This window comes from Thermobia domestica, chromosome 18 (assembly GCF_964235325.1).
Source record: "Thermobia domestica chromosome 18, izTheDome1.hap1.1, whole genome shotgun sequence".
Taxonomy (NCBI): Eukaryota; Metazoa; Arthropoda; class Insecta; order Zygentoma; family Lepismatidae; genus Thermobia; species Thermobia domestica.
Genome location: NC_137471.1, coordinates 16,574,315 through 16,589,114, shown reverse-complemented (window position 1 = coordinate 16,589,114; position 14,800 = coordinate 16,574,315). Strand labels below are relative to the sequence as shown.

Here is a 14,800-nt window from a genome sequence, read left to right as displayed (position 1 = left end):
AACAGACAAAGCGAGGGAAGAGTTTTACAAAAGAAAATGCGAGGACATAGAAGAATTAGAAAGAGTTGGGAAATATGAGGAAATGTACAAGGAAGTGAAATCTATGGAATTTCGGAGGAAACAAGGGAGTATCATGATGGCAGTAGAAAATAAGAATGGGAAGGTAGTCAGCGAGAGAAATGAGGTCATAGGAAGGTGGAAAGAATACGTTGAAGACTTATATGAGAGTAGGGATAGACCGTGTAGCCTAAATGTTGAAGTGGAAAATGAAGTAGGCGAGGATGATAAAGGATTTAGTATTCTTCGGGATGAGTTTGAAAAGGCTATATCCGAGATTAGGAATGGAAAGGCAACGGGAATAGATAACATACCAATTGAATTCATTAAAAATATAGGAGACAAGGGAAAGAAAGAATTGTGGCGACTATGCAATGAAATATATGAAACAGGAGAATGGCCAAGAGACTTTCTGAAAACGATCATGATACCGATGGCTAAGAAATCGAACCCAAAGAGATGTGAGGATTATAGAACTATTAGTCTCATATCTCATGCAGCTAAAATTCTGCTCCGAATACTGAACAGAAGGTTATATGGAAGAACAAATAAAGATGTTGAGGAAGAGCAGTTCGGGTTCAGAAGAGGCAAGGGCACAAGAGATGCTATTGGATTATTAAGGGTGATCGGTGAAAGATTTATAGAAAAAGGGAAACAGGTGTATGTTGTATTTATTGATCTAGAAAAGGCTTTTGACCGCGTGAATTGGGAATTGTTGTTGGGAGTTCTAACAAAGATAGGGATGGAATGGAAAGATAGAAGACTCATAAGAAACTTATACATGAACCAACAAGTAAGTGTTAGGATAGGGGAAGAACTGACGGAAGAGAGTGCAATTGGAAGGGGAGTTCGACAAGGATGCTGCCTCTCGCCAACACTATTTAATGTCTATCTAGAAGAGATAGTGAAAAAGAGCCTACATGATGATGATGGCATTTCGGTAGGAGGTAGAATGATTAGATGCATAAGATTTGCAGACGATATGGCCCTTGTTGCAGAATCTGAAAAGAAAATCAATAAAATGTTAGAAAAAATGAGAAAGGGCTTTGAAGAATATGGGATGAAAATAAATGTTAGAAAGACAAAAGCCATGGTGATTGGAACAAAGGGGTCTGTGTCAAATATAAAAGTAGGAGGGGAGAAAATAGAACAAGTGAATAGTTTTCGATACCTGGGTAGTGTTCTTAGTAATGACATGAAATGTGAACGTGAAATAAAAGCAAGGATAGGAATGGCGAAAGAAGCCTTTAAAAGAAAGAAAAGTCTGTTTTGTGGGACCTTGAACAAAGAGTTGAGAAAAAGACTCATAAAATGCTTCGTGTGGAGTGTTGTGCTGTATGGGGCGGAAACGTGGACATTGCGTAAGGGTGACGAAAATCGACTGGAAGCCTTCGAAATGTGGGTGTGGAGAAGAATGGAAAGAGTTAGTTGGGTCGAGCGGAAAACGAATGAGAGAGTGTTAGAAATGGTGGGTGAGAAAAGAACATTTTAGATATTATTAGGAAGAGGAAGAGAAACTGGTTGGGACATTGCCTAAGAAGAGATTGTATCATGAGGGACGTCCTAGAGGGTATGGTGGCGGGAAAGAGAGGGAGGGGGCGAAGGAGACTACAATTAATGGATGATATTAAAACAGAAAGATCATACGCGAAGACGAAAAGGTTAGCGGAGGACCGTGGAGCATGGAAGCTTCTCAGCTGCGGCAAGTGACCTGCCAATAAAGGCAGAATACCTATGATGATGATGATGATATTTCAAATTCATATATTGGGATAATTGGCAAATTAATATTCACCCTATGTTAGTCCATAAAAGGTTACAAACTCTTCCAAAATATAGTCATTCAGTTTAGAAATGTATACGGATAGGCATAAATTAACTCCGCTTGTAGTTACGAAGGGTTTGACGATTGAAAGCAGTTGAAAGCTTACGTTTTACAAAGAGGTTTTTGAGGAATAGAAAACCGAGAAAATGGTGATGCACCAGAGGACGACGACGATATGGATTTCCATTTAGTAGATGATTATGAAGAGGAGGTTACATAATTCATTTTTTGCACATTTGGATACATTGGTTTCAACTTAGAACAAAATTAATGTAGCATTTATGTATCCATATTCATTTGTGCCAATCTTGTGCAATGTATAGTTGATAATACATCCCCCCCCCCCAATATTTTAGTAGGCATAATACTGATGTCTGACTCTGACTCCCTTTCTTTTTGATAGGTTTTGTATCTTGAGGCTCAACAAAAATGGCCGCTCGTCCAGATACAAAAGCTGTTATTTCCATTTACATACGCAAAACCTGTTAAATCCAAACTATTTTCTTCAATAACGCAATTCACAGACTAGTGTCATTATACAGCTTTCGACAGATCAACACTCACATTATTCTTAATTTTTTAATGTTCTCTAGTTTCTAATGTTATTTTACAATTATGACGTGTTTAAACAGTTTTTCTCGATTTTTCACAAATTTTAAAATGTGAATTTAACGGGTTTTGCTATTTACCTACTCATATATATATTCGTATACATCCATGGTCCTAGTAAATACATAAAGGAGTTTTGGTAATCCCAATTCCTCGAAAGTAGTTAATATAATATTAATCTATATATTTTGCATTTCTTAACTCTTTATATACTAGGGAATTTTCTCTTATATTATTTCCCTCTAGTTGAATTTCCACGATTTTTTCTTATTGTTCGCCATTTTAGGCGTAACGAGGATTAGGCCAAACGAGGATCCTTTTTTCGCCTAAAATGGCGGACACAAATCTTATCATTTATCTGTCATAAAAGTGTCAGATAATTGGTTAGGCGAAACGAGGATTAGGCCAAACGTGGCGACACGGGTTTTGTGACGTAAGGTTCCACTAAGGAAGGATTTTTAGAAATTCAACATTTTGAGGTGAGAAAGAGGGGAAGCAACTATTATCTTAAAATGCCCATATCTCGAAATCTATGAACGTTAGAGATATGAAATTTTGTATATGGACCTTTCAGTTTTGAAAAATCTCTCTAACCTATTAATTTGATATTGTCTTTATTAGTTTATAATGGCGCTTCAAGGTAAAATAGCATTGGTTACTGGAGGTGCCTCAGGGATTGGATTGACTACAGTAGAAGAGATGCTGAAACGCGGTATGAAGGTGAGCTAATTCTCAACAGGAGTATATCTATAATAATATACTTAAAATTATTATGATTTTCTTTATCTTACATTTAAAGCTGGGCTAGTATTTAAAATAACGTATTTTTTTTCTAAGTTAAACGGTATCTTTGTAATAGTAATCATAATAGAAGTTATAATTTTAAGCTCGGCTTAGTACAATACAATGCTTTCTAACTCTCGAAACTTATAGCAGGTCTATACAGCATAATTGGTTCAATCCTTTTCAGTTCTTATTACTTCTAACATACAGATATCAATACATATAATGACATCCCTGTCGGCTACACAATTGATTGCTACACAGAGAAAACTCCGTTCTCCGGACAGCGGTATATTGTACAAATATATGGTATCCTCTTGCTTATTATAGAAATCAGTACGGAGCATACGTTATTCGTATGCTACATAGGCACTGCCCTTAGGTGTTACATCATGCCGTTGCAGGACGTCTGATATCTAACAGTTTTCCGTATATCACATGCATATACTTATGTTACCTTCGTCATCTATATGTTATATACGTCCATTTGTATGTGAGATCCTGGCCGCCTACATTGTTTCATACGGAAAGTACATATACATGGAACACTTATACAGAAACTATTATAAAACATGCGTTTTTAGTTATACGTCTGCTGTACGTTAAGTTTAAAAACTACAGGAATTATGCATGTAACCTATCTTTTTAAGTACGCCAACTACAATTTTTTTTCTTAGTGTGGGGAGACCAAGGATCTTATAAAATAGAGGATGTGCCCTTACAACAAAATCTTGAACCCATACGTCAGTTTCGCCACCCTTACTCTGCCCACTCCGCCCAATAGGATCGCAATGTTTTCAGCCAACAATCATGGCGGAAACGAAAGTAGCCAATCAGACGATGGTATAAAAGGAGAGTAGCCAATCAGACGTGCCGATGCTCGGTTGCTTTTTGGTTTCACCGACTTAATAGGATGAAGATACATATGGGCAGATTCTCTATTTATAACATCTTTGGGGGAGACATACTAACATTTTGATTTTTCCATTATATATATTATAAAGAGAGGATTGTAATTCTGATCAGAGTGAGATACTAATTGGAGACATACTCGTAAATGCACATGCAGTGCCTCAAGCAAAAAATGAAATGTATCAGTTTAATATCTGACGATGATGCCCTTTAAGCTAAGGGAGACGGATGAATAAAGGAAATTAATGATGACGTAAGAATTGGTGGGATGAGATGGAAATATGGGAGAAAATGGGAGTACCCCGAGAAACCCACGGACACGATGTTGTCCACCGCAAACTAATTTGTCCGAGGATAGAACCAGATACCCCACATATCAGAGGTAACTGCTCTAGGACAGAGCCACCGTGACCCCCTCCCCCGCCTGGAGCAAATGTTGATGTTAGAAAACTAAGGATCCGAAACTTCAGTCAGAATATCCAATTATTATTTGTAACTAAGATTAGTGTTTAAAGCACACTATGACCTAAGTGAAGGTAATTATGGAAATCGTGCTTTGTTGATTTTACGGAAAAAACACTCCTAAAACTGTGAGAAGAGCTCTGAAGGAGATACATAATATGTGGTGATAATATAATCATTATTAATACATACTTTCAAACTACTGTGTATGTTATGTATACGTACGGAAAGTTCTCTAGAAGCACTACAACCTGCCATCCTTCCGTCCGTCCGTCAGCAGATTTCAGAGCAAAACCAGTAAAATGTATGTTTTTGATTGGACTCAGCGTTCCAACAATGGATTTCATCTTCCTTTGAGGTGGATCACCACCCGGAAGTCAGTACATATTTTAGCTCATTGCCTTAACTACTGGGCAATAAAACGTTACATATTATAAATATAGCATTATAAGATAGAGCAATGTTTCAGCTACAACACAAGACACTGATTCATTTGGTTGTGTCTCCTAATATCGAAAAATGTATCAAATAATAAAAAATATTTGATTCGTTTTACAATGAGCACACAAGATTGCACTTGCTGTAAGATCTTACAAGAAGTGCTCAGTTTTACGAAATGTTTATTTGAATGTGTAAAGTACTTTAAAGTAACGATCTTATTACAAAATAGATATATTGTTTGACCGTTTTTCGTGTTATGTTTCATATTTTATTTAAATATTAATTTACATTTAAGAAAATAGATTTTGAGACGAAACTTGCGCAGAACGCCATAATGCGTTGTTGCCAAATTTGTACGTTTACTGTAGTAGCCACAATAAGAAAATTCCTGGATTCTAGCGTTCAAGTTCGATAAGAGGAATTGCGGTAAGGGTCGAAAACTAATTTCTCCAGTAAGTATCCAAGCAAAATTCCATGATTACTTCCTTTATTATCTGACATCAGTAAACACTCGACACTATCTGGCAAACGCCACATTACTTAAGCAGCGTTTAGCATAGCACTGGAAACACCTAGTGATCCACCTTAACAATACAGTATATTCAAATCAAAAATGGTAGAAATTATTGTATCCGGTTGCTATATCGATAATCTTACAGGAAAAAAATAAATAGGCCTATTTGACACATGCAACCCATTTTTGGGATGCAGATGCCAATAGAAGTGCTAATAGCACAATTTTAAACTCACCTCACACTGTGCATAATCGCCACCACAATTGATGAAATCTTGCCATCGCTTTAGTAGCATATGATTTCTACCCTGATGGAAAGTCCTGAGGTATGCTCTCGAACATCTTATGAAAACCAGTCTTAACTCTACATCATAAAAAGACTATTTCGGGCCTATGTTTAGCAGAAGGGGTCCAGCTTTTTTCTCTAAAAAATGTTACAATTTTGGTAATTTCTATTCACATTCGGTTAGTTTAGGGTAGGTTAGGTTAGTTTAGGTAAGGTTAGTTTAGTTTATGTTATGCTATATTAGTGTATGGGTCCCGCATAATTTTCAAAAAAAATGATATAGTTTCGCTTATTTCTACTAATATTAGGTTAGTTTAGATTAGTTCAGATTAGCTTAGCTTAGTTTGTGTTACTTTTGGTTAGATTTGGTTACGTTATGTTACGTCTAAGTACTTGCATCATTCATTTCTCCTGTAAATTTTGTGTTTTTTACGTGCTTCTGGACCCCTTGTACTAAACATACTCCCTATTTCGAGACATATAGTTCTGCAACGTGTGAAACGTTTATTAAAACCAAGGTAGAAGAATAGGGCTGATGTTAAAACACCTAACCAAAGAAAAAAATATTTCCGCAGCCTATTGGTAGATGAATAGCTTATTCTTATCAGCCAATAAATCCATATTCTTTAAAAGAGTCAACTTGTCTGCCTGCCTCAAAATTAGTCTAAACGTAGATATTTAGTCTTGGAAATAATCTCATCATACATTACAAACAACTTGACTTAAGTGATCTACACAACTTTGTATATGCGATGTGGGTTCTATGCCACCAAATACATTTATTTAACCTGTGTTTAACTCTTATGCAACATTATTATGTGATTAATAAACACACAATATTGAATCTGTTCAAGTGTCTAAAATTTCGACATTCATGTGCAATGTATCATATTTCCAGGTTTCTTTCTGCGATGTTAACGAACAATTAGGACAGAAGGAAGCTAAAAGACTCCAGGAGAAGTATAAACCTGAAAACGTAATGTTTGTAAAATGTAATGTTGCAGTCGAGCAAGAACTTGAAAGTAAGTCCTTTTTAAGTTAAGTTTATCATGTATGACTTATTGTTTTCTTGTTATTAGTTTTACTCATTATGAATAATAAAATAGGCCATGGAAATTTGATGTATATGAAATTTGAAGTATATTTAGGATACTCACACTTCTTCAAAATACTAAATACTCTGCTTTCAACAACAGATATAAACGGAAGAACCTCTCACGTTATATTATTTTTGAGGATGCTTTTTTGACGTTAAAATGTTATGTCTTGGAATTACTTTTCTTTAAGAAAAAACTAAGTGACTAACTAACTAACTCTATGGCCTATGGAACCCGGATATTCAATGCCGCGCTCATAAAAGCTCACGACTGACTTCTATCCTTAGCTAACTGGATCCAGTTTCTACTTTGCTTTCCTATCTCTGCGAGATCCATCTTAATATTGTCCTCCTGTCTGCGCCTAGGTCTTCCTAATGGTCGTTTTTCGATTGGTCTTCCAGTCAAGACTTTGAAAGCGTTTCTACTTTCTTTCATCCTAGCTACATGACCTGCCCACCGAAGCCTCCTAGACTTGATGATTCTAACAATGTTTGGTAAACCGTATAAATTATTTAGTTCCTCGTTATGAAGCTTCCGCCATTCCCCATTCCGGTTCCTCTTGGGTCCGAATATTTGTCTCAGGATCTTGTTCTCAAATATTTTCAGTCTATGTTCTTCCCTCAGAGGAAGCGACCATGTTTTACAACCATACAGAACAACAGACATGATTATCGTTTTGTATATTTTAAGCTTGAAATTCCACTTTTTATTTACTTTTGAAAAAATATTTTAATTAAGTCTATCAGTTTTACGTCCCATTTTATGCCATGTAGCATAAAGAAGACTGTGATGATGAGAAGGAATGTAATGATGGTATAAAGAAAGTGGGATATACTTCAATAGAATATACGTATGATTCACATCCACTACAGGTTCGTGAGAAGTTTATGATCCATCATGTGCTTTCATTTCTGTTCCTACGAGGTGTTTAGGGATCCCTCGTTGCAAAATTGCTAGATGGCTACCAAAAGGTGTACATTTTACATGTCAAATCTATTAGTACTTCACATTCAAAGGCTACAAGTCTTAAGAACTTATTTGTATATGTAAGTGACAAATCTGTAACTATAGTTATACGGTAGTAATAACATTAATACTGTTAGCGTGATTACAATATATGATTCCCTAAAAGAAGGATTTACAAAGTACTATCCGAACATGCAAAGCATTTTAACAGTCAAGTGAAATCAAATAGAACCTGATTCTGCACTTTCGGTGCCTTTCTTCTCTCTGCATAGGCGTTCTCCTATGCATAACCATTAAGTTATGAAATGAACGAAAATCGACTAGTAGATGAATCTATTTGACACCTTAAGAGACGAATTTATCTAAAAAGTACTTGTATTAAAGTACAAGTTGAAAATATTAGAACATATCTATTTCTGCTCTCATACAACTCTTCAACATGCTTTTTCCATTTTCCTAAAACTTCATTCCTTTCGCTGACTATATTTCCATTCTTATTTCCAACTACTGGAATACTTCCTACTCTTCTACGAAGTTCCATATATGTCAGCTCCTTGCACATTTCCCCAACCCAATTTACATATCCTCACATTTCCTTTGGGAAAACTCTTTACTTGTTTTGTCTGTTTCCCTTCATAACTTCTTGTTTAACTTCCTGTAGATCTTTCTGCTCTCTTCTGTATTAACAATGTTTCCATGATTTCTTAGCCGTTTTGTGCTCGCGGTAAACTACCGCTTCTTCTCCAAGGCTGTTGTATACAATGTCGGTCGGAAGTTGTAGCTACATGAGTCTATTAAATTTATTAAAAGGTATAGACGCTGTTAATATGCATAAAAATAAATACGAAATTTCAATACAGTTACATTGAAGTGGAAGGTGTACAAAATACCTTCATAGACATATTTCTATAATAGCTTTACTAAAATTTATTGGTTTCTTTTTCTATAGATTTCTTTTCTAAAACAATTTCTAAGTTTGGCGGTTTGGATGTTGTCTTCAATAATGCTGGCATTTTAGATGAGGTCAACTGGAGAAGAATGTACGACATAAATCTCGTAAGTTGCAGTTATTTCTTAACAGAACTTAATGTTATTTCTTATTGACAAAAACACTAATTCTAAAAAACACTAAGTTAACCTCAAATGGTCGCAGAGAAAATGGCGAACGTATTATACCTTATTTTTTAATAAGTTTCAAAATACTTCTGGAAGAACTGTTTACAGTCGAAACCACAACAATGTTAATTTTGAATATTACATGGACGATATGTCAGCAACCGTGCAGACGAGAGAAACTGTATGCAGTCCTTTTTCACAGAAAGCTTGCACTTTGATGATCGCACTACTCTTCATCTAAAATAAAGTTATTTTTTCCTAATCTCCGATACCTCTCTCAGTAAATTACATAGAAAAATTGTCCCCAGATTTGTATCTGTATCGATTTCACAAGGTCCGTTCTTTTATTCTGCTCTTGATCGAATTTTGTGAATGTTCTGAACTCAGTTTCCAACTACAGTGTGGCATATTAATCTCCCCGAGTGTTTGGTATTAAATTTGGCTGGCGCTTGAACCATTTCTCTCATAAATAAATAAATAAATAAATAAAAAGGAGAAAATGTGATGACTTTATAGATCAGTATTCTGCCTCTGGGCAGGTCGTGGAACTAATGAGGATTTTTTTTCAATTTCTAGATTTATGCCTGGAAATGTTTCTTCTGCGTTTCTCGATCTTCAGCTTCCTTTTTCAACTCCCAATATTTTCATCTATTTTTCAAATCATCGATCAGTTGTGTTCCTCTTCTTCCTGTTCCTCACTTTCCTTCCACGGTTGACTTTCCTTCTATGACGGTATGAAGAAGACAATTTCTTCGCAAGGTGTGTCTTATTAAATTTGCCTTCCTACGACGAATATGGCCAGAAGAGTTCTCTTCTCTCCTATCCGTTTCAAAACATCTTCGTTTTAAAACATCTTCATATATGTATGTATGTATTAAAATTGTCTACATAGAAAATAATGGATTCTAACGAATATATGAGTAAATAACTTTTAAGTTTAATAAGAGGATCTACTTCGTATGTAAGATAAACTTAACGAATCTATTGAAATTAACTATGTAGGCATATAGGGAACTGTCTATTAAAATCGTCTAAACATTATTCATTTTGCATATCAGCAAGTAATACAAGATGCTATGTAAGTGTCAGTTTCAAAAGTATACAACATATGACAGCACTAAATCAAGACACATGTACAACTAAATAATTCGACACCACTCCCACACAAATAAAACTCTGAACAGAAAACTACGATTCACGAAATTTTTATTAAACTGTATTACAACTTCAAGATTTGTCAACCCCTTCATCAGACGCATTATATAGTATGGTACAAGATAACACGTCTGATGAAAGTGTTATTCTGGTGATGAAACTGTAAAATAATTTAATCATGTATTTCCTCAGCGGCTCTTCGTTTGACGTTTATTTTTGGTAAATCAAAAATCATAAAAAGCTCCAAATTATGAATCCAGAAGCAGAAATGAAGATTTGACAGAAGTACTAAAATCAATCTCGAGAATTCACGCGGCTAAGAGCAAATCAAACAAGCTTAGCATTAATATAATTGAATTACTCGACTGTTGATGCCACTCCTTTATACAGAAACACAGAAATGACTACTTTAATGGACAATTTGTTAAGATCCTAGCTTTGTATTTTATAATATTAAACTGCATATACAGTAGGACGTCGATAATTCGAACGTCAAAAATCCAAAACGTCAAAAATCCGAACACAGTCCTTAGAAGCTTTCTACATTTTGTCTTAGCGCTAGCGATAAACAAATAATAGGATTGTCCGTCGGCGTTGTGTGAAGTAATGTTTTTACAAAAACTCATTCATATGTAATTGTTTGTCATACATACTTTTATTTGTATTTTCCTTTAGGCCTATAAAAGATAAGTTTTGAGTTACAAGAACAATGTAATTTAGTGTACGAGCAGGTTCTTCAGAAACATTAAATGTAAGTAGCCTTACGTACAGTATTGTAATTACTGTATGTACTGTACAGGTATAACTACAGTATCGATAAAATAGCATATCGTACAGTATATGTAAGCCTAAATGGCATTCTTGGTCAGTTTCGAAAATCCGAACTACCTGTGGTCCCAATTAGTTCGGATTTTCGACTTCCTATTGTAAATTATTTTTTACAGTGATTACAGCTTGTTACCTGAAGAAACTAAATCTTAAAATTATGATTATTATTATGTAACATAATAATAATAATAATAATATAAAATTAATGGAGTAACAATAAACAAAGTAGAACAAATTAAAGATTCGGTATTTTGTATGACATAATTGAAATACAGTTATCACATAAATGCTTGGTAATTCTTTATTCAAATGATATTGCATAAATGAGGCGCGTAGTATCAAAAACCGCCAAATCCACTTTTTTCCGAAATTGAGTTATATGTTGCTTGTTATATGTTTGGTCTAAAGGAATTCCATGGAAACAGAATTTTGTTTAAAAGCTTAATATTTCATACTAAAAAGACTAGTTCAAATATGGGACTTTGTACGCGTGTATATGAAGCTTCACTGCACGTTTTGCGAAATTACTCGAAACTAAGCGAAATGGATGTGGCGGATTTTGATACTATGCGCCTCAAATATAGACCCTAGTAGCGAATGTCACTTAGAAAATATAGGAATAAGAGTGTCGATTTATAATGTTCGGAATCGATCGATATTGGTAGCACTAAATTCAAAACTTAAAATACGAAGAAGAGTGACGATATTTTATAATTTAAAATGAACATATGTTAAGAGAAATAATAGAGCAATTTCTTACAAAAATTAAACTTTTTTCACTTTATGACAAGGGTTCTACCTGCCACTTTTGATTTTATTATTATTGTGTATTCTCAGTGTAATTTTATATATTATACAGGCACGTAGGCAAGGGGGGTCCGGACCTCCCTCCCCCCCTTCGAGACTAGAAATGAAAAAAATTAAGGAAGGATGAAACAAAATGAAATGAGAAAAAGAAGAATCAGCGTTAAAAATAAACTACAGGAAGCTTTTGGCTACTCTTTCTTATGAGGAAATTTGTATTACTTGCAATACATGATGGCGAGGTGAGCGATATATTCTGGAAGAGTCAGGGAATTTGAAATTTCTAGAAAAGTTACGGAATTCTCAGAATTTCTGCTACTAGTCAGGGAGATTTCAAGCTTCCGAAAGCATAGTGCCGTTGTGTAAGCGTTTTTTATCATAAATTTTATTCATCGCATCCTTGCAATATCAAACATGTTATTTCAAAAATAATTTTCTACTGTTTCTTTAACCTGTCATTTGAAACAGACAGTAGTTAACGGAATAACAAAAACAAAAATATATGTGGCAGAAAGTTCTGTTAACATTTCATTCAACAGAAAAAGGAACGCAGATATTGCAAAATATTTTACAAGACATTATTGAGTATGTACTTTTTATAATAGTTGAGGTCAAAATGAAAGGAAAATTGTTATATTTGAATAAACAGAGGAAGGATGTAAATATTGTATAATCTTTTTCTATACTTTTTTTTATTTTACTCGAGATTTCTTCATATTTTATTAAAATACTTACCAACACATCCTCACAAACCAATATATGTTGATAGTAAAGTAGTTTAGATTGATCGAGCTCCTGGGCCTTCAGAATTTCATGTCACGTTTCGAAATCCTGGCTAAACGAACTAATATATGTTCCAGTAAAATAGTTCAGAATGATCGAGCCCCTGGTGTGGTGACCACAGTATTTCATATCACAGACCCCGCCCCCCTTCACGCAATTCTGGCTACGTGCCTGTATTATAATCTTTTATTCAAATAACCAATCTTTCGTATTAAAATATGACAATAAGTGACCAAAATTTTTAAATGCTGGATGCGAAATTTTAAGCAAGATTGACTCATTCTTTTAAATGGAACGTTAATTTGCACAGTTCTGTTAATTATAAATTATAAAATTCACTAATTTTAATTTTTTTATATATAAGTTTGAACCTTGTAAATCGAATATATTAACCTTTTGACAAAGACTTTAACCTGCTGTGCTTTAATAGTCACTCTACAGGGTGGCCCAAAAGCAGGTATACACCCGTGTATTGATCAAGTATAACACCCTAGTCTATGGGTTCATTTGCTTCTGCTCTTCCGAACTTAAGATATAAGTAAAAACTCATTAAGAATAAATAATAAAGAAACTAAGTCTACCTAATGGATAACAATAAGAAATATAATAAAATGCAGTACGGTACTGTATACCTACCTTTGGGCCACTCTTTATATTATAAATTTTCTGGTCTATTTAAAATGATAATATAGTGGTTATAATATAGTGCTGTATTTTTGCCTATGAGCAGTTGATAGTACTTGAAATAAAGTTATTATTATTATCATTATTATTATTATTATTATTATTATTATTATTATTATTATTATTATTATTATTATTATTATTATTATTATTATTATTATTATTATTATTATTATTTAAAGTCAATGTGCTAAGAACAAAACCTCTCTTATAGGTGTAAAGAAGTTTCACGAGACTCATTTTGATCTTACTTCTAATTTCTATTATCTTACAAACTGAGTGCACACAGAGCCACAAGACATTGATATGGCATAAAAATATATGTCAAACCTGTCCGTAATAGGGCACACACACATGTCGTATTTATACTAAACACACTCCCAACAACGTGAATAATATTGTCACTAAACACACTGCAAGAAGACGCTAGAAATATTAATTTTAGTGGAAATAATGCTAGTTTAGTCACTAGACAGCATTTAAAGGTGCTAAATTTGTATTCTAACAATGATGAATGAACCAATTGTTTTTGATAACAATATCCTTAAAAATTTCTAGGTCAAGCGACAAAGTACTACATTGGTAACACTGATAACAAGAGACAAACGACAACCACTTCACGTTTCCGCGCATGTGTATAAATATTTGACGTACAAGTATATCATCTCAAGCAATGTTATAATTGCCCCAATGATCAAAACCTAACATACTAATCCGTCAAAACTAATGAAAACAAGGCAGTAGATCATTTTGACATACTATAGTTGCTCACATTTTTTATGTTCATGGCGGACATATCCGTAACGTCAAAAAATCGACATATTTCCTTATGTCCACCATTAGAAGGCAATTCATTTGTACACATTAAAGTATGTCCAAATTTGAAGACATCCATTTTTGTGTCGTTATGAGTCGTTTCGGGCTCTGTGTGTGAATTTTTGGACAGTACAATGTGTTGCAGACGTTAATGCCACACACCTCTTCTAATGAGAAAACATTATAATCTATTTTTCAAGATTTTATTGCACATTATAGTAAGCAATTCGTAACTATTCTTTTTTCCTATAGATTGGAGCAGTCGTTTGTATTTTGTTGTCTTTGAAACATATGGGGAAGGACCAAGGCGGTAAAGGAGGAGTCGTTGTGAGCACATCGTCCGTAGCTGGGATCTTCGGAGCACCTTTCAGCCCCATATACGCAGGTTCAAAGCACGCTATTACAGGAATTACACGATCATACGGGGTAAGACAAAGCTTAAGTATTGCTTCTATATATATGTAATAATTTAAGAGATAATAAGTTCGATTTATTTATTTATTTAAAGGTCTACTTACTTAATTCAGCTCTAATAGCACTTAGTTGGCCCTACGTAAGCTAATGGTTGGATTGGTTGAGAATTGATAATTTCACTTATGAAGATGAAAAATACGTTGGCTAACGGAGTTTTAAAGTGTATTGTGGCCAACCAATAAATTGAT

General features: G+C 34.3%; 1 protein-coding gene across 1 annotated transcript in view; it reads left to right on the top strand.

The window, feature by feature from the left end:
* Nucleotides 1–14,800, top strand: part of LOC145676088 (15-hydroxyprostaglandin dehydrogenase [NAD(+)]-like) — a 41,489-nt gene that overhangs the window by 14,936 nt on the left and 11,753 nt on the right. The window contains exons 2-5 of the mRNA XM_081746966.1: nt 3,113–3,211; nt 6,788–6,911; nt 8,902–9,008; nt 14,391–14,564. Coding sequence (XP_081603092.1) covers nt 3,119–3,211; nt 6,788–6,911; nt 8,902–9,008; nt 14,391–14,564 — 498 coding nt within the window. The 5' untranslated portion in view covers nt 3,113–3,118. The remainder of the gene's footprint in view (nt 1–3,112; nt 3,212–6,787; nt 6,912–8,901; nt 9,009–14,390; nt 14,565–14,800) is intronic.